Source organism: Gekko japonicus, unplaced genomic scaffold (assembly GCF_001447785.1).
Source record: "Gekko japonicus isolate JY-2015 unplaced genomic scaffold, Gekko_japonicus_V1.1 scaffold989, whole genome shotgun sequence".
NCBI lineage: Eukaryota > Metazoa > Chordata > Lepidosauria > Squamata > Gekkonidae > Gekko > Gekko japonicus.
Window position 1 is genome coordinate 224,323 of NW_015167080.1, and position 27,743 is coordinate 252,065.

General features: G+C 43.2%; 1 protein-coding gene across 1 annotated transcript; it reads right to left on the reverse strand.

Moving 5' to 3' along the window:
• Positions 1-332: 332 nt before the first annotated feature.
• Positions 333-26,126, reverse strand: PCGF3 (polycomb group ring finger 3). Its single transcript, XM_015412806.1, has 9 exons — positions 26,081-26,126; positions 13,549-13,666; positions 10,335-10,431; positions 9,946-10,001; positions 8,440-8,550; positions 6,058-6,146; positions 4,470-4,604; positions 1,752-1,832; positions 333-610 (listed from the first exon to the last, which is right to left on the reverse strand). The coding sequence occupies exons 2-9, from the start codon at positions 13,655-13,657 to the stop codon at positions 563-565; spliced, it is 726 nt and encodes a 241-aa protein (XP_015268292.1). The 5' UTR covers positions 13,658-13,666; positions 26,081-26,126; the 3' UTR covers positions 333-562.
• Between the last annotated feature and the right edge of the window lie 1,617 nt (positions 26,127-27,743).

Consider the following 27,743-nt stretch of genomic DNA (forward strand, 5'->3'; position numbering starts at 1 on the left):
GCGGTAACACAGCAAAAGGTAACAGCTGGCCATTAGATCTTGTTAAATATCCTAAAGAAGGGTGTACTCAAAAGACAAGATGGATATGAGGTATAAAAGACAGAACGCCTTGCAAAATAAAATATACCACCCTTCCATTAAGTTGTGAAGCGACAATAAATCCTAAATTATTTCCTTCGCGACGTTTTGTTGCTGTTGTTTAACCTATGGGTGTCACTGCAAGAATGACAGCCAAGAACCAAGCCACACGTGGGGGGGGGGGGGGAGTGTTTTCGATGTCTGTAAACTCCATGCTGGTAGTGTCCTCTTGAGTTGCAATCTCCATTTTTTTTTTTTTTGTAGAAAAAAGTATAAATATTTTCCTGTCCACAAAGTCGGGTTTAATGCATCTCTAGGAGAAATATTCAGAAGGATGGCTGGATGGGAAAGCGCTACTGTTTTCGGGAATGGATTCTGCTGGTTTGTATCACGGGTGAATTGCGTGATGCACGAAGAAGAAGAAGAAGAAGGTGCCTGATGATAGTCTCTGCAAAAAAAACCGTCCAGAAGGACAGAATAGTTCTTACAGCAAGTCCATTTTGGGTCTGTAATGTAGCAGTAGAGGTGCTTTCTGAAAGATTAAAAAAACAAACACACATTCGCTTGAGGGAAAGGCCAACAGAAGCTTATTCAAATGTGGAATGTCAGCAAAAGCAAAACATTTTCAGCCTTGGGTTTTTAGCTCTTTCACAGCAAAGCTACTTGGAAGGTCAGAGCATCCCAACAGTGGCACAGACCTTCCCCACCGCACCACCGGTCAAGGAGGAGCTCCCTCACGCCTAAACAACCCAGCACAGGAGATTTTCCCGTCAGAGGACACCCCAAAGACCTGTATGACAGCAAGGAGGATGGACCTACAGGATATTCTTGACATTCACATGGGAGAAGCATTGCACATTGCAGCTTCGACCTGGGACATGGAGGGCCAGTCAATTATATACTTTGAGATCTACTGAGAGTCAGTGGGGCTCAGTGTCAGAGGACCCAGATTCGTAATCCCCACTCTGCTGTGGCAGCTTGCAGGGTGACCTTGGGCCAGTCACACACACTCAGCCTATCCTACCTCACAAGGTCGTTAGGAGGATAAAATGGAGGAGAAGAGAACGATGGAAGCGGCTTTGGGTCCCTCTTGGGGAGAAAGGCAGATACAAATGAAGTGAAAGAAGTATTATTTTTATTCTGTCCTGCCTCCAAGAGGTTTAAAGCAGCTTACACGGTTCTCACAGGTGGAGCTGCCTTAAACTGAAACAGACCGTTGGTCCCATCAAGGTCAGCACTGGCTACTCAGCGGCTTCCCAGGGTCTCAGGTTGAGGCCTTTCACATCACCTACTACCTGGTCCTTTCACTAGATATGCTGGAGACTGAACCTGGGACCTTCTGACTGCAAGCAGATGCTCTGCCCCTGTGCCACGGCCCCTCCCTTCATTCATTTTATCCTCACAACCACCCCGTGAGACAGGTGAGGCTGAGACAGTGTGCCTGGCCAAAGGTCACCCAGTGAGCTTCAGGGCTGAGTCAGGATTTGAATTCAAGTCTCCCCAGTAGATCGGCACTCTAACCGCTACACAGCACTGGGCCACAAGGAATCTGAGAAAGGCTGAACGCCGCCTGTTGGCCGCTAGTTCACAACCCCTAAATTAAGTCACAAATACTCACAGGCCGAGTCTAAAATGTTAAATGCACTGATCTACCAGCGATGACGACGACGTACCTTAAATCTCCATCTTGTAACAACTACAAATTTGAGAGTGTGGTCCTTGCCCAGGATTTCTTCATTGCATAATATATCCAGCTAATTTTAAAAAAAGAAAAAAGACCAGGTTTATTTCACACACAAAAAAGATCAATTTACATCAAGACAATCGAATACCCTGTAGCAGCAAGGTGTGCGATCTAAACCAAGCTACAAAATATTTACATAGCTCATTCCTTGGAGGGCCATCTCTCCCATTAAGAGCCCTTCGCCATCTCAGGTTCTGCCAAGGTCTCCTCCCTGGTGGAGCCCTCTCTTGGAGCTCTCTGACCAGTGCAGGCCCATCCTTTTCCCCGTGGCAGCTGCAGCATGCTGGGCCACCACTCCCAAGTGGGCACGGGGAGTCCCCAAGCCAACTGGCCTTCTGACAGACGTACGGCCGTTTTTTCTAGGTGGGCCTTTGGCAGCTCATTTAATCTTGTCCTTGTCTGGTTTTTGTTTCATCCTCACAACCGCTTTTGATTGCCTGTGGGTCACCGCTGCAGTCTTGTTGTTTCTGGCGAGTCGCTACAGTCAGCAGGCAAGGTGCAATGCAAATATTTTAACAAATGAATCTGAGCCACGCGGCGGGGAAGTAATATTCAGACACTTACTAGTCTTGCACATACTTGCTTCGGGACTTAAAACTGCACACTCCGCTGGTGTGGAGAAAAATGAAACGTTGGGTCGTGATGTGTGCACCCCTCCCCTACAAAGGACCCAAAGCCCCTCCCTTACAGAAAAAGGTTCCCAGCTCTGGCTTTGGTTAGCAAAATGAGTGCGTGTGCAATGAGTTCTGAGCACTCCTGCAGATAGATCTGAGTTCATGTAGAACTGGCTTCTGGCCAGGATTCAATGTGAAGAGAAGGCCTGAGGAAAGCGTGTAGAAGCAACTGTTTAGTAACTGTTACTGGAAAAGTACATTTACAGGCATCCCGCCCTAGAGCACGGGGGGAAACAGCCAGCGCAAAACAGACAGGATTCCAATGGACACCAGGAGCAGCAGTGATGAACCAGGACCACCTTAAATGGGATGAACAAGTGCAGAATGGAGGTCCTATATTTGGCTGGGCTTTAGCTTACAGGACAGGGCTTTGCAGGCCATGATTGTTGTAGGAAAGGGTACCACGGGGCTCAGAAACCAGAGCCCTTCTCTGTTTCTTGCCTCCCCACGCCAAGTAAAATCCCTGATTTTCCACCCCATTGACATAATAGCTAAGCCTATCCATGAAGGGGGACGCAAACGGATGTGTCAGGCACATGAGATTCCTACCCACATCACAATTTAAGACTGCTTGGGGGGGGGGGGATATATTACCAACATTCTGGAACCAGTTAATTCGTGCTTAAACTTTGATCCATTAAACAAAATCCCCTTCAAAAAAATGCTGCCTTTGGACAAAAGGCCAGATTTGGGGGGGGGGGGGGGGGGGGGGAGTCAAGGCAGATTCATGGAGAATCAGTACAGCAATGGCTACCAGCCACAAGGACTAAAGAGAAGATCTACATTGAGAGGCAGTAAAACGTTTTCAGACCCTGTACATTGTCCCTCTAGGGCAACTGGATGGCCACTGTGTGAAACAGGATACTAGACCAGATGGCCCACTGGTTTGACCCAGCAGAATCCCCAAGAGAACAGACAGCCCTTTTTTGAAACAAAAATCAGTAAAGTCACAAACCTGCAGAACAAAAGAGCGTCCTCCCTTGTAAGAAGAAGAGTTGATTTTTATACCCCAGCCTTCACTACCCGAAGGAGTCTCAGAGCGTCTTACAATCTCCTTCCCTTCCTCTCCCCAGAACAGACACCCTGTGAGGTAGGTGGGTCCGAGAGAACTCTTTTGAGAACTGCTCTTGAGAGAACAGCTCTGAGAGAGCTGTGACTGACCCAAGATCACCCAGCTGGCTGCATGTGGAGGAGTGAGGAATCAAACCCAGTTTTCCAGATTAGAGAGCTGTGACTGACCCAAGATCACCCAGCTGGCTGCATGTGGAGGAGTGAGGAATCAAACCCAGTTTTCCAGATTAGAGTCCGCCGCTCTTAACCACTATACCACACTGAAGGTTGAGTTTCAAGGCTATTTTGGCATGACAAGAAACTTTTTTTCCCCCAATGCATGAATGCTCAAAATCAGCAAGGCCAAAATCACCATCCATGTGGCTTCTCACACAATATCCAGCTATTTCATCAGGATTCTGGGGTGGTCACAGTGATATCGGTTTTCTTTTGGAAGCAAATTTATATAACCTTCAGGATGAAGAGGAAAGCCTGAAATCATTTTGGCTGCTTTTATCAGATATCACTGATGAACAGAAAGGCTGGGGTTCATTTACGGTAAGCCGCTAAAGCCAAGGCGCTCTACATCCCTGTGCCCCTAGAGGTTCCATTATAAATGCATCAAGATGCAACTGAGGAACAATAGGACTGAAGATGAAAAGCCCCAGAACTAGATCTTCAGGTGGTCATTTTTTTGATATTATGGGCATTGTCCCAAGGAATATTTCCACATGTCACCACTTGCTGTTAAGCTACCAGAAAGCTTCAAATTAAAAAAAATAATAATCTCCAAACACTTCTGATGTGAGTTTCTTTAAAAAAAAAAAAAAAAAAACTTAAAAGTCCACAGTGGTATGCTTAATTTCCTCCACACACACACACAAGCTCACCCCTCCCCCCCCCCCCCCCCCCCCCCCCGAAGCGAGCCCCGGCAGCTCCTGCCGCTTTTTGGCAATGAACTTCTTTAGATGCAAGACTGTGGCCTGAGCCGAGCAGCGGATCCATTTTCTCTTCAATCCACGTAATTTGCTGCTGTTGCATTCCAAGCAGATGCTCACCTGTCGGGGAAAAGCAAAAACAGCCCATGTTTGTTAATGTGTAAGTACTGGTTTTGTGTAAGTACTGGTTTTGCAGCAGTAAAAACTGAGAAAGGAGAACTCTGAACTTCATGAATATTCACCTTCCAATTAAGTATGAAGATGTTCACTGTATTGCAGCGAAAATTCTATAGACCAATGATTTCCAAACCTTAAGTCACAACTCTCTTGCAAGAGGGTCGTGAGGCCAAGAGGAAAGAGGAGGGAGGAAGAGGATGAGCGGGGAAAGGAACCTCAATGGCATATTTGGTTTTGTCCCCGCATAATCAACAAAACAGCCATAAAATACATCCTATTGCCAGTGTTCCTTCTAAGCTGAGTTAGTGTGAGCTAGCTCACAGTTTTTAGCCTCTGGCTCACCCATTTTTTGTCTTCACTCAGGAAGGAGGGCTCCAGAGCAAACCAATTTATGCAGCAGCTAAATCGCTCACTCACAACTTTAATGCCAGTAGCTCACAAAGTAGAATTTTCGCACAGGACTCCACAGCTTAGAGGGAGCATTGCCTACTGCTCAGGACTGCTATATAGTTTATGACTACTCTGATGTTCCCTCTAAGCTGAGGAGTCTTGTGAGCAAAAATTCTACTTTGTGAGCGACTGGCATGAAAGCTGTGAGCGAGCAACTTGGGACATTAGTAATGGATCCTAATGGAGTGAGCACTGTGGTTTTAATGTTGAATGTTTTATTATGTTTTTATATGTTTTTACCTTCGGCATGGCTGTTGTCCTGCCCTTGTTAGCCGCCCTGAGCCCACTGGGGAGGGTGGGATATAAATGTGAAAAATAAATATAAATAAATAAATAAGATATTGTTTCAGCTATGATATAAGGCCTTAGGAGGCAAAGATACCACACTGAGGATCACTGAGAGTGAAACACATGTTCAGAGGCAGTGTTCATATTCATCTCTGAATTCTAGATGTGGGGCTGGGGGGAGCACACACAACAGGAGGAGTTCTTAGCTTCCATGCCCTGCTTGCAGGCCTTTTGAGGCTACCCGATTGTCCATTGTGGAAAGCAGCATACTGGAGTTTATGGGTCCAGTACAGCAGGCTCTTTTTATTTCCTTATGCACAGAATTCATATTCCACTTTTCCCCCAATCAGAGTCATCAAGACAGCTAACAATTAAATTAAGTACCAAGAGTAAAACATATAGACAAAAAACAGAGACCCAGCAATTAAAAACATAGAATGGTTTTATCCTCACACGAAACAGGAGTGACATATCCAAGTTATCATAGCATCAAGGAAGCACAGTACTAATTTTAGAAAATCAAACATTCCAAAATATTGAAGTTACCTAAGCCTCTAAAACTACTATTTTTGTAAAAGTATAATGCTACTCTGAACTGGCTGCACTGTTCACAAAGGGGAAACACCTGTTCAAATAAAAGCCCACTTTTAAGCAATACCTGTTCATCACTTCTATGATAATCGTTATCTTCTTCCTGCTTCTCTTCTGACGTTTCTTTGTTCGTATTCTCATCTGCTTTTGTTTCCCCTGTTTGAAAGAAAAGCACATTTATGATGAAGTGGAAGACTTTAAAGACGCCAAATTCACTCTCTGCTTTTAAGTAAGCAAGTGTGTCGACTGCATACTAAGAGAGCCATTCAAGCTAAACGGTTTTTTGTGTGTTTGATATGTCGCTGCATGCTTTATTTATTGCCATGGACTTGGGCATTCAGAAGTCAAAAACAGGAGCCTCCAAGACTATTAATTTCAGGTAAGGTTACAGAAATAGTTTGTTGCTTAAGCCTTTGTTGCTTTGAATGTCAACAGTTTGCTAGCAAATCCTCCAGATTTCTCATCAACATGCGTTTATGCATTCTTCAATGACAACACATTAGCTATCAAAGTTTTCTTTGATATTTCAACCATTAAAATTCTTCTTTACTAAGAATGAAGCCCTGAACTAGATAGCCCAGGCTAGCTCTATCTTGTCAGATCTTGAAAGCTAAGGAGGGTCAGCCCTGGTATGTACTTGGATGGGAGACCACAAAGGAAGTCCAGGATCACTATGCAGAGGCAGGCTATGGCAAGCAACCCCTGTTCGTCTTGCCCTGAAAACCCCGCAGGGTCAACATAAATAAGCTGTGACTTGATGGCACTTTCCACCACCACCCTACTAGGAATGGGAAATCTGGAGGCTCAACATCAAATCAGGCCCCGGAAGAATTTCCAGTTTCGCTCCTAACAGACCCACAGTTTCAGCTAGGATTTCAAGCCTTGCCCTCCTTTCCTCCCTGCTCTTGCCCTATACATAGACATACACCTGAGACACTGCCTGCCAAACTGAGACACTGTGGGGCAAAGGGCTTTTTATCCCATCTTCTCCAGCAACAGAGGCGGTTCTCTTTTGTTATGTACCTCAACTGCTTACGCCCCCATGCAAGCAAAGACACAGGTAAATGGTAATAAGCAACTGAGGAAGGACTCTGCAGGGGCTTTTGCAGGTATTCATGCGGGCAGAGAAAGGATTTAAGAGCCCTTTCTCCTTAGGAGTACATCCGTGCATGGAGCCCTTCAGCCCTTGCTCAGTTCATCATAAAAGATCAATTGCCAACCAGGTCTCAGTATTACGCTCTGCTAATTGAGGAACCAATATTTCCTAGAGTCTGAATGCAATATCCCTATATTTTATGTTTACAAACTAAATCCCATTTTAAAAGCCTTGCAACTAGGACAGTATGGACACTACCCTCAATGCCAAGAGGAAAGGCAGGATACAAATATTTTAATTAATTAATGAGTAATGCTCTTCCAGAGGCTAAAGAGCAACCCGCAACACCAGCGTGATCTGTGCAACATCAGTATCTCGATAAATCATGCTGGAGTAGTAATCTGCATGCCTAATCTTAAATGCCCCCTTTGCACAGACTGCTTTAACCCATTTCTTGCAGCAGTGTGAATAAAGCATGCCTCTATTCCTGCCAAGGGAAGTACAAAAATCCCAGCGCCTGTTGAATCGATTATGATCTCTACACCAGAAAATCTTTACATATAAGGATCCCAGGGCCAAGTCCTCTACTTCAGCAGCAAATGGGCCATATAAACATGCTGGATGGAAAAAACCAAGTATTGTATTCGAAGCATGCTATGAACCCTTGGAAGTCAGGAAGCCAACGCAAGCACTGCTTTTCAACTAGGCCTGCCAGGTATTCCACTGGCTGGCAGCCCCCAGGCCCCCCCTCCACCACTTCATAGGGTGGCAGAAGGGAAATGCTGGGGAAATCACCGTTGCTCCAACGGTATGACATCACTTCCTGCACAAATCCAGAAGTGATGTCACACCGTTGGAGTGATGGCGTTTTAAACATACCCACCCCACCCAGGCCTCCTGTCAGTTGCCAGCGCTTTGCTGGCAAACCCAGTTTCCAACCCATGGGAAAATACACTCATCATACCATACACGCCATGGTCTACCTGCTCCTTAAGCTAAGGCTATTCAGTGAAACACAAACTATTTCAAACCAACAAGAAACACCTTTCCTTTGGTAAACACAAGGATTCTTTTAAAACGGCAAAACACACACAATGTGGATCGCCCAGGCAAGCCCGATCTCGTCAGGTCTCGGAAGCTAAGCGGGGCCGATCCTGGCAGGTACTTGGAAGGGCGACCTCCAAGGAATACCAGGGCCAAGACGCAGAGGCAGGTTATCAAGCCACTTCTCAGAAACACCCCAGCCCCACTAGGGGTCACCAGAAGTCACCATGACTTCCAGGTTTGCAAGCACATACACACACACACAAAAGTACTCACATAAAAACAGTAAAAAAATAAAAGCCTGTTTACCATTACGGTGAGAATCTAAATGTTGCTTGGCCGAGCACATTTCCCCTTTGATGTCACCTGGTACTTCCATGCCCAATTTGTGGTAGAATTCCCTCTGCTTCCTCATTTCCGCTGTTTAACATTTTAAAACAGTGTCTTCTGTTAAGATCAGTGGACTTCACCAAGTCAAGTAAACAGTTCACTCTTCGTGCAGCTTCAGCAAATGTATCAAGAGCCCCCTCTAATGTTTCCCTGATTTTCTGCAGCTAATTCCCTTAGCAGCAACTTGACCCGTTTTCTCTAACCTTCAACCACTTCCCAAAGGGTGCAATTCTATTTTTGGACCAAAAATTACACATTACTGTTCTCTGTCCCATGCAGTAATCCAGCTGTACATGGTAAGATTTACAATTAAGACAGGGAAGAGTCTTCCCCACTTCTGTCAGATTTTTTTCTTAATGCAACTTTTCAGTCAAAAATAGTAATGACATTTACTATACACGCATTCTCAAAGGCTTACAGTATTCCCAGTGAACTAAACTACAAAGAAACTGGACTTCACAATTTACGAAGTTTCTACTAGCAAACAATTTGCACATTTTAAAAACTATTATTCTTAAAAAAGAAAAGCACAGAAATCCATATTCTGAAAATAATTTGATTCCCATCTTTAAAAACATGTTGTATTTTAAATACCAGAGATCTGAGGGATGTTCACTTGTACCAGTAATTCTTGACATTTTAGAAGGTCCAATGGGGCTTTTTTGTTTTTATATCTGTTTCTTACACATACCATTCTTTAGTATGTGTGCTTTACTGCTGTATGGTGGAAATGAGAATGAAATCTAAACATTTACCACCTTTTATTCTATATATTTTTAAAAAATACTTATTACAGAAATAAAATACTTCTCACACAGTATATCAGTACTTCCAAGCTTCCAGTACATGAAGGGATTCCATTTTTCCACCATGTTTACACTACTGAACATATCATTTCTTTCCTGTACTGCATTCACTGATACATTCATTTCTGCTATATCCAAGACTCTGAAAAACCATTCTGAGACTGTACAGATATTGTTTATCATTATTGTGGCAACACCACTTCTGCAGCAACTTGCAGAATCTGAAATAACAGCTATCTGATAGTCCTCATTAACATAATTTACAATAAAATGCATCAGTCTTCAGGCATATCCCTGTAATTTGTGAAGTGACACCAATAATGTGGATCCAATATACCCAGAAACGGGAGCATTTCCACCATAAACGAAGCCTCTTAAAATCTTAAGAATTACTGCTAAATGTCAGTATCTTCCAAAATTCTCATACTGATAATAACAAATGCACAAACAAGGATATGGTCATGAAAAATTACTCTGTCTGCAGTCACTTGCTGGCTAAAGCAAGTGGAAACATAATCAGACATGATGTCATATTACCCACAGTTCCATGCCTTCCAAGCTCCACCCAGAAGAGCTTTAACCATGTGTAACGTTCACTCAAGAGCACAGCACAACTTACCTTCTTGAAGACCTGGAACAAGTTTGTAAACAATATCTTGCATCGTTCTGTCATGACTGGCGAGAAGAAAGAAAAATAGAAGTCAGAAAGTACGTTCTGCCATGAAGAATGTCTGCGGTTAACACTGAATGTTGGATTGAGAGCTGAAGTCTCTCATCTCTTGACCCTAGGATGCGTGCGGCTTAAATAAAAGCAAAGACGGGTGATTTCTCACACCAGTTTGAGTCTAGAGCCCGTTTGCGGGGAGGGCGGGGTATAAATACAACTAAATAAATAAACAAATAATCAAATAATGAGAAACAGAACGAGTTAAAATGCAACTATGAACTGGCTTGCTAACTAGAAAAGCAAGCCCAGTGGATCTCTGTGCATTTCACACCCTTACTTACCCAATATATTGTAGCGGATGGCTCTGGTGTATGACAATTCTGCATGTGGGACAGGTGTTGTTTTCCTCCAGATACTTTACCAAGCAACTCCTGCAGACTGTTTACAGAAGAATTCGTGGTGGTCAGAATGTTTACAGGGATACAGTGTTAAGGGCCCTACTTTTGAGCAAGCACTTAAACCGTGCAAAACCTCTTTACCAGTACAGCCAAGTCAAACCAAAACCGTACAAACCAAAACATATACAAAAGTGTGTATATATACAAAACAGTACGCATTACACTGTATTCACCTTCCAGCTTTAACAAGCAAAAGCACCCAGTAAAGTACTTATGTTCATTAAGAAAATATTGCATGGTTCCAACGAACTTCTGGTTCTTTTCAGGATATAAAGAAATTATCCAGCACACTGGTCTGTTAACAGGGACTTGAAGAATACCCAAGAACTGGAGAGGGGGAGCTGTTCATTCAGTTTTAACTTTAAGCAGTGTGGAATTGCATTCATGTGTCTAGTACAGACCTTGATCTGGACGGCCCAGGATAGCACTATCTAGCTAAGCAGGGTGGAGTGATTAACACAAGGAATTCACTGCCACAGGAAGTGGTGGCAGCTACAAGCATGGACGGCTTCAAGAAGGAATTAGATAAGCATATGGAGCAGAGGTCCATCAGGGGCTATTAGCCACAAGGTATAGATAGGGGCTCTGGGGCAAGTGATGCTCTGTCTTCTTGGTGCTTGGGGGGGGGGTCAACAGTGGGAGGGCTTCTAGTGTCCTGGCCCCACTGGTGGACCTCCTGATGGCACCTGGTATTTCTGGCCACTGTGTGACACAGAGTGTTGGACTGGATGGGCCTTTGGCCTGATCCAACATTGGCGTCTCTTATGTTCTTAAGTTCTTATGTTAAGCAGGGCTGGCCCTGGTTAGTACCTGGAGGGGAGACTACCAAGGAAGTCCAGGTTTGTTACATAAAGCCAGGCAATGGCAAGCCACCTCCAAACATCTCTACAGGCTGCGACTTGACAGCACTTTATTACTTCACATTCAGTGTCAATTTGAGTTCTGTATAGGTAGCTAATCTTATTTATAAGGGACTTGCCAAAAATTGGGTTAGGGCTCTCTCCGACAGCAGACGAGATTATTCTGGCATCTCATTCTGTTGGGTAACTGAAGTTCCCTCCAGTAACGATGCTTCTAGCATTTCTCTCTGCCCAGAGCTCCTCTGTGAGGGACTGCCTCTTCCAATAGCCAGCAACACCATAGTGGCTTTGAAAACTTGGCTTCTGCAGTTAAACAGTGCCATCTACATCTCATACAATAAAATGCACCTTTCATCTGTTTTAAGCTCCAAATCAAAAAAGCATGCACAAGGATAGAATTTGCTAGTTCCCTGAACAAGGCCCTCTCAGCCCTTAGAGGGGAGCCCGTTGAGAAGGCGCAAAGAAATACGGGGATAGAAACAACTAGTTACCTAGGTTTTCCATGCATTAATATCTGGCTGAAAATATATGAATGAAGTAGACACATGGCAGGGTGGAGCTCCGAATATAAGCAGAATGTATCAGTCATATACTGATGGTATTACTCTCGCATGGAGGAGTTGCTATGTCTATGCAAGTTTAGAGTCACAAAGCTATTGTTTATTCTCCATTTTGCCCACAGTCTCTACTAATGTAACTAAGGAGACTGATATCGGAAGGCTCCACCCAGGCCAATGTTATAACACTTTCTGGCATCCTCTAAATGAGAATGAGTAAATCATGTTAAAATGGGACTGAGCTCTGCATTCAGCCTCATTAGCAGACAGGCACATATGGCAGACAGAGAGATCGTGAACCATCTGTTTAACTCTTTCAGATATTCCTTACATAATATCCATTCACTTCATTAGTCAATCTAAACAAATTTTAAGCACATGTTATTAACATCAGCCAGTCATCTGTGTCCATCAGTGTAGTATCTTCACTTGCTTCGGATGGGAGAAAGAAGAAAAGTTGAGCTCTCCCAAACACAAGACGTTAGTTACACTGGGGCCTGCTACAGCCACCATCTCCTCTTGGTGTCCATTATTCTTTTCTTTCAGGACAGTTTGCCCCTCCCCTCCAACATTTCCAAAAACTTAATAACATTCCACACCACCTGATCACTCAATAATGCCAGAGCATCAAAAGAGGTTACTTGAGGGGGGGCGGGTATTTGTGTGTGTGTACATGTGTGGCGACCCCTAGTGGGGCTTGGACATTCAGAGCAGTGGTTTGCTATTGCCTGCCTCCGCATCCCAGCCCTGGTATTCCTTGGAGGTCGCCCTTCCAAATACTTCTCACGGCCGGCCCTGCTCAGCTTCTGAAATCTGACGAGATCAGGCTTGCCTGGCCTATCCAGGTCAGGGCAGAAGAAGTTAACTGACGTCGTACTGCTCACCCAGTTTATACACATTCTCCATGCTCCTAGGAAAGAGGCCATGTCACAATACAGAATCTATACTCTGCAAGCAGAAAGGAACTAGAATTGGGGCCTACCTTCCTCAGTAGAAAGTAATACCTGAGTAGGCCAAATGCTTTATCTAAAAATGTTCCTGGAGTCAAACAGGGTTGGACCCCAGACTAAGTTTTCCGAAGACATCATGGAATTGGCCTGCCTCGCCTGCCGCCTCCCCCTGCAGCCCACTGATCTGCATAAAATGCTGTGGGGGTGGGGGGGGCTACTGGACCTTGACAAATGGCACAAGGGGGTCTACAGCAAGAATGGGGAATCAGCAGAACCTGCCAATTTAGTCTGAATCAAACCCACTGTCTGTTCCTAGATGTCTGAATTCCAAGTTCAGTGAGGTCTGGGATAAAGACAAACCTGAATTTTGCTTAGTTGGAACTCAGATGGCAGAGAGAACCACAGCAAGGCCCTCTCTGCCTTACGCACCAGATTTACAACACTTAAGCAGGTCCTATCTTTCTTGGTTTGTTTTATCACAGTTTTATAATGTTTCGCTTTTAACCATTAGCCACATTGGTGGCCCTAAGTAGGCAGAAAAGCAGAGTATGTATTCTGTAAATAAATGAATAAACATGAAATAACATGAAATAAAATAAACATGAAATACTCATATCTTATTCCATCACCCAGCAAAAACAGAAACAAAAAACTTAGCTCTAACACCTTTACCCTACATTTTCTTTAAAAAATTTAATGTCACTATACAAACAGAGATTTCCATACTCACATGTATGCAAGCATTCTGTTACAGTGGTAGCATCAATAAGGTAACCATTGCAAAGACGACAGGTTATATGGGCATTGATGTCCCAAAGCTTAATCTTTCTCGTCAGCATCTTTGGTGTCTGTAAGATAATCAAGACAGCCGAGGTTTTGTTCTAAGATGGCATTTGGCTAGCTGAAACACTTGACACCCAGGACAAGCTTGCCATAAGCTTTCTTGCTTGCAAGACTTTGATAGGAGAAGGTTAGTACAAGAACAAGGAGCATAAAAATTGGTACCCAGAAGGTACATTTCTTTCTTTGTTAACTAGCTGGGGAAAGGTTTTAACAGAGAGCTGGTTCTCCCGAGAGCAGATGAACTGTCTGGGCTGTAACAAAAGTGGTACATTTCTATCCTGCTTTCCCAACAGTTATCTCCTAAGTGGCTTACATCAACTGAGAGACAGACTTTAACATCACACTCACTACCTTTACAAAGAAAGACAAGACACACAAGAATAGATCAGAGTAAAAAGGAAGAGTATGATACCACATTAAACTGCGGGGGGGGGGGCCCTCGCACAATCCAATACTTCTTCACAGCCCATCCATGAAAAAGAATATCCCTGCCCACACAAAACCAGCAGGTCAGGGAGGAAGACTCTAGCCTAGCCTTTCTGTACTTCTACCTTATGTTTGCTTGGGCTATGTGAAAAGTATCTGTCCATTTGGAAGAACCATACTCCCCCCACCCCCGCACTCTGAAATGGTACAGGCCTGATGCTGATCTACCACCTCATTCAGGAAACTGAGGCCAGAAATGTGAGGGTTAAACTTAGATTTTTCCTAAAGATCCACTTATGTCGGTCACTACAGTGCCAGGTATTCATGCAACTGGTTTCCAACTGCTCTGAGAAGAAACAAGCACAATGGACAAACCAAAGAAGCATGTTCGGATGTAGGAGACTCCCTTCGCTAATCTTTCTTTGATCGCCCCACAACACCAGTAGTCGGCCTGTTCTATTGGTGTGCCAACGCTAGAGTCAAAATGTTTCTCTCGGTGTTTAAAACTAAGGGACTTGAGCTCACTATTCTTCGTCAAAGAGGCTATCTTGGCCTCTGATGTCATGAACTGGCATTTTCACGTTAAACGTCCTACCTCCCAGTCACATCACAGAGCTCAGATCAACATGTGAATGGAGGCCATCATGCAACGAGTTCCCCATTTCATGTTACCAAGTCACCACTGATGTTGGGCAGGAGATTCAAAGAGGCTGTGATCCTAAGGATGATTCTCTGGGAGTAAGCCCCACTGAATAACATGGGACCTTCCTTCTGTGTAGGACTGCTTAGGGGCACCCTTTCAAGTGACGGTGAATACTGCTTCACAGTGAAATCAGGTGGAGAAAAACTTGCCACAGGCTTCCCATTCCTCATGACAAAAGCTCTGTCTAGAGAAAAGGAAAAAGAGACTGGATCCACCCTTCACTACCTGAAGGAGTCTCAGAGCGACTTACAATCTCCTTTCCCTTCCCTTCCCCACAACAAACACCCTGTGAGCAATGCTCCCTCTAAGCTGTGGAGTCTTGTGAGCAAAAATTCAACTATGTGAGCTGCTGGCATTAAAGTTGTGAGTACATTAGTTGGCTCTGGAGCCATCCTTCCTGAGCTAGGATAAAAATGTATGAGCTGGAGGCTAAAAAACTGTGAGCTAGCTCACACTAGCTCAGCTTAGAGGGAACACTGCCTGTGAGGTAGGTGGGGCTGAGAGAGCTCTCTTGAGAACTGCCCTTGAGAGAAGAGCTCTGAAAGAACTTGTGACTGACCCAAGGTCATGCCAGCAGCTGCATGTGGAGGAGTGGGGAATCAAACCCAGTTCTCCCAGATTAGAGTCTGCACTCCTAACCACTACACCAAGCTGGCTCTAGACTGGCTGTTATTATCACAAAATACGTGTGCTAACAGGCCTCTGGATACTCATCATGAAGGGTCCTTCTCCTCTGAGGAAAGGAGAACATCTTGAATGGGTGATTCCCACCATTCGATTAAGGGAGACGGGAACTAATTTTTTAGCTTCCTGTCTCTGACCTTGTGGGAGTCACCCTCTCCAGTTAGCCAACTCCAGCCACAGTCTATAGCCAAGTATAATCAAGGAGAAAAAAGGAAAAGAACAGGAGAGAGGAAGGCCAAGACAAGAAGAGGAATCTGCATGACATCTTCCTAGCAATGACTCCAGGAGGGACAAGATGCCCTCCTTTCCTCAGAGGAGAAGGACCCTTTATGGTGAGTATCCAACGGTCCGTTCTCCCTCTGAGGTGGAGGACATCTTGATTGGGGCCTGCCAGAGCAGTGCCCTCATTTACTGGGTGAGATGGAGTCGTCATCACTCAAGATATTTTTGCAGCACCCATCAACCAATGGCACCATCTGCTGAGCTGAGAGCATTAATCTTGAAATGTCTGACAAAGGTAGACAAAGAAGACCATGTCTCCGCTTTGCATATCTCTTCAACAGATTCATGCTTTTTGAAGTACTCTTCCAGGTTTTTTAATTCAAAAATGACTGTGCGAGCCTTCCGTCAGGTCAGCGGCTTCCAATTTCGTCTTTCATATGGATTTTTAATCCAATCAGAAATCCATACCAAACCAGCTGCTTGGTAATATAGCTGGATATTAGGTACAGCTAGGCCTCTTCTTTTCTTCCCATCCTGCAATACTTTAAATCTGACTCTTGGTCTCTTGCCATTCCATATAAATGCATTTATTTGACTTTGCCAGTTCTTCAAGTGTTTTATCAGGAATCTCAATTGGAAAAATTTGAAATAAAAAGTAATGTAAAAGTAATGTTATTAGAGACAGTTTACTGAAAACTTGGTGGTCATTAAATACATGAATTAGTCCACCCACATCACCACCAATAGATGCTTATTATGATAAATCTGAGAGGGAAAATAACGATTTCGTAACATATCAAGATATGATTAATACACAAGGGGAAATTAAACCCTGGCTGACTATTAGTGCAGAAGGGGAAAAGATACAATGGTTAACAAATTTCCAACTGACACTGAGACTTAAAGAAATAATGTGTGGAGGAAGAGACAGACTGAGAAACCTGACAGATGTTGAAAAGATAGTACTGAATAAAAAATATCAACTTCTAGGACACATTTATAAATTGTTACTTCAATATGACACAGAAACAGAATAAGTCAAGATGTGTATGGTGAAATGAAACTTTGATAAAGAGATCTCATTTCAACAATGGGAAAATTTGTGGACAAAGAATATAAAATGTACAGCGAGTCAGGCACTTAAGAGAAAATTGGTATAGGATGTTCTTTTGCTGTATATCACTTCAAAAGATATAGAGAAAATGGACAAAATTATTTTGGAAAATGCTGGGAGTATAAAGAGATTGATGGTACCTTCTTACAGGGGTGTCGAACTCATTTGTTATGAGGGCCGGAGCTAACATAAATGAAATCTTGTTGGGCCAGGCCATGAGTGTCATAAAATGTAATGCCAAGTAGCAGAGATATAAACTTTATAAAAGACACAAATACAGTTAAAGATTTTTAAAAACTTTAAATTAAACATGCTTAAAACATTAGCACTCTTGCAATATTTTGTTTATTTAACAGTATCTGATAAATGACACCTCTTGCTCTGAAATTGCATCAAAATGTCTGTGCTGTTGCAATCTTGAGTATGCTGTTCAAGTGTGTATCTGTAAGCTGCAAACCTACTTTTGATTTATTGACATTCGCCACAGAAATCTCATGCTCAGAGTTCTGAGTCTAGGACCCAGGTTAAAACATGAAATGACTGAGTGATTAAGAGAGTCTGGCAAAGCAAGCTATGATGCAGCAGCAGCAGCAGAATTGAAAGCAGGAGATAGCCAGTTCCACTGCAGGCCTGATAGAAGCTCTCTGGGGGCCTGATCCGGCCCCCGGGCCGCATGTTTGACACCCCATTTCTATTATATGCGGTGGTCTTGTAAAAAGACCAGTAAATACTAAAAAGAACTACATGCTGAAATTCACAAAATTTTGAACATTAAATTTGCTATGCAACCAGAGACTATGCTATTGGGAATTCTTCCCACGAATAGTGAGAGAGCAACGCATGAACTCTTCCAATATATGTTAACAGTGGCACGAGTAGTATTTGCAGCTAAATGGAAAATGGAGTTTTGCCCAAATCTTGAAGACTGGAAATATAAGCTGGAGTAATATGCTATTATGGTGAAATTGATGAACCATATAAATAATAGACCAAGTAGTGAATTTGAGGATAAATACAGAACTTTTAATACTAATTATAGATAGAGCTTTATGAGCGATACAATATTGTGTTTTGATTATTCAGTTAACCAATGATTACCAATTCTTCATAGTCATATAATTTTCAACTGTTACAAGGAATTTTTTTATCTGTTATTTCCTTGTTTAAAATCATTTTAAAATGATAGAATGGAGGTAAGCAAAGGGTTGTGGGCCAATATTCTTCCTCCTGCTCCAGTGAATAAAGGCTTTCCAATAAAAGTGTTATATACACTGTTAGTAGACTTTCTTCTAGATGCCAATTAGGTTTCTGTCATACCTGAGTCATATCCAAAATGTAGGAAGTGTCTCCTCTCAACTTCCAAGCAGTCAACTTCCAAACCCAGCCAGGGTCTGGATGCCAGATGGGGCCCTGTTGCAGGACGTCTGAGGACACTGGTAACTTCCAGGGGCATTCTACCCCCATTTCCTCAAGTGTCAAAAACCAGGCTCTGCATGGCCAATGTAGAGACACCAGAATAACATCCGCTTGCTGATCCTTGATTTTCTGTAGTACCTTTGGAAGAACTGGGAGGGGGGGGGAGTGAAAAGTAGTTCCTTGAGCCACAGAGATGTTAGTGCATTCGTCGCTTTTGTTCCAGGGTGATAAAACCTTGTAAAGAAGCACCTTGGTTGACGGTTCTCTGAAGATGCAACTAGACCAACTTGTGGGTTCCCAAATCATTCAGTGATATGAAGAAATAACTCCCTCTTCAGAGACCACTCCCCATCCCATATGGTCTGTCCACTGAGCCAATCTCCTTTGTTGTTAGCCGACCCTTTGATGTGTTCTGCTGAAATTGATGACAGCTCCTTCTCGGCCCAGGATAATATTTTTATAATTTCCTTGTGTAGAGTTGATGATCCCAGCCCTTCCTGCTTGCTGATATAGGTCTTGGCTGAGATGTTGTCCATTCTTATTAGCCATATGGCTCTCAGTTCCAGGAGACTGATGTTCATCTTGGATTCCGAACTGGTCCAGGTGCTCTGAATCGGTCTGTTGTCCAGTGTTGCTCCCCATCCTGAGAGGTTGGTGTCTGTAAATATCTGCAGCATTTCTTGTTTCCAATATACCTTGCCTTGGTGTAGGTTGGAGGGCTTGGTCCACCACAGGGGGCTGGTTTTTACCTGGGGTGACATTCAAATTAGTAGATTTTCTTTTCACAAAATCTGAGACTGACAGGGTTGCAGAAGTCGCTTTAGTTGTCGCACATGTAGACATGCCCATTGCACAGCATCCATAACAAAAATCATCGGCCCCAGTAGTCTGACCAAGATCACAAGTGGTGTGGACTGGCTTTAATTACAATTTGTCAGTTCTTTTATTTTTGAGCTTTGGCCTGGGGTAATAACAGATGACTGAAGGAGGTGTCAATAAAGACTCCCAGATGTTCTAGGTGGTGGTGGGAGAGAGGGAGCTCTTCTGAAGGTTGACCATAAACCTGTGGTCCTGAAGACACTGAATGGTCATTTGCATATCAAGTTGCACCTTGCTTCTGGTACTGGATCTGATGAGCAGGTTGTCTAAGTGAGGATGAATATGAATCCCTTGTTCTCTCTGAGTTATTAGCATTTTGGAGAAGACTCTTGGAGCCATGGCAAGGCCAAATGTGAACACTCTGAACTGAAAATGATCTTCATGATCTTTCAATCCAGAATGGCCCTCCAGTTTCCATTCCTCTTTGGGACCGTAAAGAACAGAGAGTAGATGCCTGATCTCTTGCCTGAAAGTGGCACTGGATTGATGGCTTGTATGAAGAGAAGGTGTTGAATAGCCTGGTAGGTTCTTTGTCATTTCTCTGGTCTCTTGGAGACCAGAGAGAGTATGAAGCGACCTGGTGGGAGGTTGAAGAAGTTGACTGTATAGCCCTTGGAGACTACTTTGATGGTCCAAGCATCTGCTTGGAACTGGGTCCGTTTTTCTTTGAAGTAGCCATCCCCCCACTGGAAGATCGAAGGCGTCATGCCTTAGACTGCTTCCCTGCCCTGTCAAGTCTGTCTGCTCTAGGGCCAGGTTGCTTAAGTTTTACTGCTGACCTCCTCTTTTATAGATGGATCTTGGCTGGTTTCAGTTGGGTCTTCACTGATCCTGTCTATATCTGGGCAAGACATGTTGGGAACGAAAGGAAGCTCGACTGAATTGCCGCCTGTTTGTATGCCTCAAGGTTCTAGGCATGGCTGTTCTATTATCTCTCGTCTCTACTAGAATCTTGTCCAGGTGACTGCCAAAGAAGAACCCAGCAATTCTGCAGCATTGTTTTAAGAGAGCTGGCTTAACACAAACACTAACCACTGAACGCTGCAGACTTGCTACATGCATACCCCAAAAAATAGTGCTATGGTAGCACTTTATTCCGAGGAACTTCACTGTTCCCCTGCTTGCTATTTAAGGAGAGAACACCCAGACATTGTATGCAGGAACAAAAACGCAAAATACAATGTGTTCCTCAGGAGTGGGTCTAGTGAAACAACTCAAACTATGATTAATATCATTTTGTGTGCAACGATATGAGTGGATCTGTCACTGTCACACCCTTAGATTGACATAACCTGCAGTTGACTTCTGGTCAGTGAAAACTGGCTTGATAGAAACCGAGGCATACGGGGTCAAGGAATGTGGAATCACTAGGTTTAGGGTGATGAATTGTTGGAAGCTTGCCCTGGAGGAACAGGCTGCACATTTTATAACCTACAAACCAAAAGGTGGTTTTAAAAGCTTATTTATGTGATTTTGCTGTATCATGCACAAGTCTGTAAGCAGAGGTCATTTCGGGGGGGAACGCGGGGGAACACAGTTCCCCCGGGTGAGGTCGCGGGCCCCTGATGTCAGGGGTGTGTGGCATATGCTAATGAGTTATGCTAATGAGTTCCCCTAGCTCTTTTTCTATGAAATGACCCCTGTCTGTAAGAGATAACAAATATTTACTCGTTTTCAAAAGGAGACGTGTGTGGGTTTGGCATGTATTGCTCTCTTTCCTACTCTCTCCTTTCATCAAGGAGAAATTTGGGAAGTCTGATAGTAAAAAAGCCTGAAAACCTTTGTGCTTAGAAAACAAATTAGCCCACTCCTAACTGGCCCAACCAAAGTTATTACTTTAAAGAAGGCAGTAGTCAAGTTTGACTAGCACATTTAGTTCTTGAGCAATAAAAAAAAAACCAAGTTGAAATCTCAGAAAATTACTTCCCAGAACTCCTGAAGTCTAAGAGAAGCAAAATGTAAACAACCTGCTCACGTTCTCTCACTGGGAAAAACGTGCACCGTTGGAAGAGAAATGCAGACTTAAATAATTAAAACAGGAGGGAAAACTGGTTTTCCCATCTGTTGCAATGGGCTCCTACACTGCAGGTGTCACCAAATTAAGATGCTTTTCTGTAAGAGCTGCTGAGACTCGTTGACTCAGAAAACACCGTAATTAATTTTTTTTTTAAATTTTGGAACACATTTCTAACTTGAATGCAGCAAAGATTTTAAATTTATTCGAGTCTTTGGATCTGAGAATAGGCTCTCCACACAAACACACACACAAAAAAGCACACCCAGATTCTTTAAAAACTCCACACTGCCATATTCCTTTCCTGCTTCGTATGTTTGTAATTATATAAAAGCTCCTGGCAAAAGCCAAACTTGGGAGATTCTGAATTTTTTTAAACAATGGAAGGATTAACATAATTCCCCAATTTTGCAGGAGACCTCCCACAAATTATTCTGAAAGTTTTTAAAGAACTCACAAACGATACAAAAAGTTTTACATTCTCTGCAATCTGCCTAAGGGAGGTCAGCTCAACCAGTTCCTGGACTGTACTATAAAACACATACACACAAAAAACCTACTCCAGAGATTTGATCAACCTATGGCTTGTTGCCATCTGAATGTAGTCAGTCCGTCAAACCGGTTTACTGATTGGTGGCAAGCAGAGTTTCAAAACTAGACTTACTAACATGGAGATAGATTCAGAACAAAGTTTGAGTCCAGTGGCACCTTTAAGACCAACAACGTTTAATTCTGGGTATAAGCTTTTGTGTACATTAATTCTGGGCATAAGCTTTTTGTGGGGAAAAAAAGTATACATGCACACAAAAGCTTATAAGCAGAAATAAACTTCGCTGGTCTTAAAGATGCCACTGGACTCAAACTGTGTTCTGGAGTGACTAACCACAGCTTGCACTCAAATTAATAACTCAGCTTGTTGAACAAGAGCAGCCTTCGTGGCCAGAGAGATGACAGCAGAAGGAATATCTCCTCCTACTGGGTAGAGGTCAGGAGGCAAGCGGTGAACAAACTACATTTTGCCTGCAAACTGAGATCTGTTATTTCCTTTTCCTTTTGTACCCTTAGAGGCTCATTGATTTGTGAATCCTGAGCAGCAGAAGACACTTATCTCTTATTTTTTTAGATGCAAGGGCTAAAAGGACTGAGGACCTGTTCATTTACATCTGGCAGACAAACCAGAGGTGGCAGAAGTTTTATCACAATGTCTGAATACAGCTATAAATCTACGTCCACATTGCCTGCTATTTGTGGCAGTCACTCAACCTCCCGGGCCAGGGTTTGCAACCTTTTACAATTAAACAGGCAACTTATGTCAAAATTTGGAGACAGATCAGCAAACAGCCAGTATAAGAAAGCTCCACAGCATAATGGAAACTATACAACTGAACATTACCAACCCCTTAGAGTGGCCATCAAGCATCAAACCAAGCCTGGGCCTTTCCCATCATGGCTCTGGCTCTATGGAATGGGCCCTCTGAAGATGTGAAGGGGGGGGGCTCCTTGGAGATCTACAGGAGGTCCTGCAAGGCCTGCCTGTTTGCCAGGGCTTTTGAGAGGGTCTGAACTGGGCAGGCATCTTTAAAGGTGGGGTAGAGGGGAAAGATTTGGGGCTTGCTATTTTTGTTTTAAACTGAAAAATGCTTTTAACTACTATTTTAAACTGCCTTGAACTTCAAGGAAAGGCTGGATATAGCTGTTTAAATAAATAAATAAATCATAAATAAATGAGAGTTCTGAAAGGAGGTTCACATGTTCATTACAAAAACTTCAGCTGTGACCCAAGCTTTCCTTATTATTATTATTATTATTATTATTATTATTATTACTACTATCACTATTATTATTACTACTACTACTACTACTACTACTACATTTTGTTTACTGAATTTTAAAATGCTTTACAGAGCAGGAATTCATTCATCACCATTCTTCTGGGCACTCAATCCAGGAGCTCAATTACATCTTGTGTGAAGCAGTATTTCCTCTAGGAGAGCACTTTACAGAGTACCCAGGACACAAACCATGTGCCGCGGACCCGAGATACCAGATGCCTCGATGTAACACTGAAAAAGATTTTCCAGTCCTCAAAATGCACAACACAATCCTGGCTGATTTAGCAAAAACAGAAACCTCAGGTGCTTCAGGGGAATAAAAAGCCCCAGCTGAGGGTTAGGAAAAACATCAAATATTAGCAGGTTACCCCACATCCAAGGCTGTGTTCTTGTGGAATTCCATGCATGAGCAATCCTAAACAGTCTGACATCTGTCACAGGTTTTAGATACATCGTTCTCTTCTGTTTTTGAAAGAGGGAATTTTTTTAGTCCTCAGGTGAGTCTGGTTTGTGTTTGCAAGCACACATCAAATGACTGAACAGAGCTCCTCGACCTTGCATAGTTCCTAGCCCCTCCCCATCCAAAGGGGCATCTTGCAAAGTCAGCGTACCCACCCCACTATGCTTTATTTCCAAACTCTCCTCCTGTCAATACTACTTCCAATTTTTCTTCGAAAATCTACATCTGATAAAAAATTCAGATCACTTCAGAATAAAACAAGCACTTTAAATCATGGAAGAAGCTCACTTTTCCATATGCAAAACCTCTTCTGGCTTTTCATACTGCCAGGCAAAAGGGATATTTTGCTCGGCACCAGATACATATTGTGCCAGTATGAAAACATACATCAAAAGCCAGATGTTGGCATCTACTTAATGACTCGTGTTGTGTGTACAGTCATTTATATGCCTGAGGCTGACATAGCACAGCTGGCAGGGAAACGCTGCGCTCTAAAGCAGGGGGTCACAGCAAACCCTTTACAATTAAAGAGCCAAACTACGTCAAAACACAGAGCAAGAGATCAACAAACAGCCTGTATAAGAAAAGCCATTTGTACAAATGAAAATATACAGCTTAACGTTACTGATAATTGACATACTGATTAATAATCCATCGTTTTGGCAGCTCAAACTCGGGTTGATGCGACTCTTTTATTAGGCAGTGGCACATGCGAGGTCTCACAATATATAATAAATGTCTACAGGAGCACCCTGCATGATTGTTTTAGTGCACTGCCATAAATCTACACATGGTTTGCACTTGGGATTACAGGCAACCATTCACCTCTATCATTTCCTTCTCTGTAAAGCTTCTCTATGAAGCCTTGTAGTCTTCATAAACATCTTTGCCTGCTATTCCCTTTACACACATTACATAACAGAGCAGCACCCAACCTATCTCCTCACTATACCTTAACATTAAAAACATTCATTTTCTTTTCTAAAGTGCCATACTCAGTCCCATACTGAGTTACAAGTTGCTGACTCCTGCTCTAAAGCATGGTTATTAAAAGGTGATTTAATGAAAGTCATGGTCTGCAGCTTTCTAACAGGAGCAAGCAGGGCACACAGAAGCTCAACAATTCCCAAACTGCGTGCCAGGGCACAGTTCACAGGCCATTTTCTGCAAGCCCAAAATGCCCACCCGTGAGGAGGATGCACATTTCACCGCTCTGGCCTTTCACCTTTCCAATCCTACAGAAGGCAATTCCAGCTGCTGAAGTGGAGAAACTGGCCTGATGCTCAGTGCCCACCATTGTGGCAGGGGGTTGCGCAGGGCAGGAGGGCCTACCGATGGCACCAAGCATCTCGGGGTCAGTCAAACTGCAGCTTGGGAGCCGCATGTGGTTCTTTCATACAGTCTAATTTAATATTAATAAAAAGCAAACTTGCATATTTTTCAATAAAAACGTGTGTGTAGTATTTGTTCATGTCTTGCGGCTCTCAAACATCTGACGTTTATTCTATGCGGCTGTTAGGTTAAACAAGTTTGGCCACCCCTGAGAAGGTGAGGCCACTGTCAAGAATGGTAGGGGGAGGTTTGCTCTCATTATAACGTTTCCTCCCAAGTACACCCACTCACTTACATCCAAGACACCAACATGGGCTATTCAGGGACACCACTGGGGTAGGGCTTCGTCCATTTCTTATTCTGTTTCTTGGGCACGTTAGCGAGGGTGATGGAATGATGGAAATCAGGAGACTGGCTCTTACACAGATGGATTATTGTCCTTTGACCCTTACGATAATGATTTGTATTGGGACTTCTGGCCACTCTCAGTAAGTTTGCAAGCTTAACTAGACACCCTCCCCCCCCAAAAAAAAAATCAGTAGTACTCCAAAATATTAAGACTCTGTCAATATTTTCTTGTGACCAGAGTAAGAGTGTTTGCTGCTAAGGATTCCCTAGCTTTACGCAGAAGGATGCATCCGCTGGAAAAAGCTCAAGAATTTTATGTATATAATTTAGATAGACATCGATATCTTCAATAGCATTTTGTGGAAGAGTGCCAAGATGCTTCAGATTAAGCAGGATTCCTGTCAATATGCATCTTAACATGAAGCACAGCTGCCATACAATAATGTCGGAGGCCGACATAAAACTAACTTACGCTGGGTCTGGTGTTCATGTTAAAACTGGCTCTGGCTGGTGAGATGACAGCAGTGCTTTGGTTTAAAGTGACTATAACAGAAAGACGTGTCTCTCAAGGAGAGAGAGGGAAAACTGTTCTGTTTTAGCGCTGATCAGACCTCCAAAGGGGCCAGCTTTGGTTGCGTTAACTCTGCTTTCTGTTTCATATTTCACTGGTTTGAAATAAGACACCACCACCATCAGTTAAGTAGAGTCTTCCCAAACACTTCCAGTAACTCGCATGGTAAAACACAATGTGGTGTAGTGGTTGGAGCAGGATCAGGGAACCCTGACTTCAAAACCACACTCAGCCATAAAGATCATTAAGCGAACTGGGGCCATTTACTATCTTTCAGCCTAGCCTACCTTACAAAGCTGTTGTTAGGATAACATTAAGGAGTAAGTGTACACTGTTCTGAGATTCTTGGAGGAAGGGAAAGACAGAAATGTGACAGAAAGATGGTAGACAGACAGTAACATTTTGCTAGGAGGCATACCTCTTAAAACTGCATTTCTTTTCAGAGTCTGCCATCCAGAGACCTGAAAAGACAGGGGGAAAAACAAACTGAAAATTAACACTACGGCCACCAAAGGGACGTTGTTCTCAGCACATTCAGCAATTTAGAAAACCAACTCGATCAATCTGGAGAGTAGCGTTGACATTTAAAGACGGTGGATGCCGCCAAAGCCAAGAGAAGAAAAGTTAAGACATATGGAGCTAACGCAGGTGTAACTAATTGAAATCCAGCTGACATGTCATTCTTCCCTGTCACCACAAGGCGACAGGTAGGGGAAGTCTCACCAATTTTCTACAGTTAAAATTCACGAGTCTAACCAAAATTAAAATCAAGCAGGAGTTAACGCTGTCAGAAGGCAAAGATTTCCCGCTTAAAGTAGGACACTAGAGGAGACTCTCCCAAGCTCTGTGTTCCCCATCTCATCTTGACCTATTCAACATAAGCAGTTGCCTCACACAGAGATAGATCAATGGTCTCCCACTCCTATCAGTAATCGTCGCTTTCTGGCGAGGGCTGCTCACTTGTGACCTGTTCCCCAAGGTTGTATCCTGATGGGGTCGGGGAAGGGGCTGCAGCTCACAGTTCTTCCCTGGCTCACACACTCCCTTGATCGAAACAGTCTGAACACAACTCTGTTGTCAAGCTACTGCCCCCTTTGTATCTCATATCCTTTCCCACCAACCACCAACCATTTTTCATTTTTAAAACAAAAACAAAACCTAAAAATGCACACGGAACCGGCCTCCTGGTTTATAACAAAGAAAGTTCCCACACACACACACACACACCTGTTTTCTAAGCAGAAAATGAGAACGCATCAATGGATTCTCTTGTTTTAGCAACAAAAGGAAGCGATGACCCTGAGAGATGAGCTGCTCCAATATGAATAAGTTATTTTACTACAGACGTCAGCTTGGTGACTTGCTTGTCTCAATAAAAACAATGTCCAATTGCACTTTATAAATACAGCAACAAACCAACGCTGTTACGTTTATAAGGAACAATAATCAAGTAACAGTTGGTCAACCTGTGCAAAATCCTCCGACAGTCTTAAAAGATGAATGTTGCCTGCTAATTTGAGAAAAATCAGGTGCACTGTCAAGGTTAAAACCAGCAGAAATCTCCCAGGTAACAACTCGTGGTCTTTGGGCCAAAGTAACTCCAGATACACATATTGGGATGTTAAGTCATGTGCTCTCCACACGAAGAAGGTATGCTCACAAAGAAAGGCAAGACTGGCCAAGTTTCAACCACCACAATCACTGCTACTGTGTAAATGCCATCTCTTTTTCCCAAAGTGGAGAAAAAGTACAAAAAATGATAGCTAAAAAGATCACAGGTTTGGAATACCTTTCTCGTATACGGCCAAAAGCCAGCTATGGTTTGCTGCGTGCATGGTTTTAAAAAAGCACAAAATAGTTAAATCGTTACAACTACTTTGTGATTCTATCCCCTTACCTTTTTTGAGGGGGGTGGGGATATTTTACACTGGCTAACCAAGTCGTTGACAGCAGGATTTTTATTTCTGCAAATAACCCTATAGATAAAAAGGTAGTTACCCTAGAAGAGAAATCAGTTCAAAACATACATCTTGGAAGGTTTTGCCTGCATCGTGGTTTGTGCTGTTCACTACTCAGATATA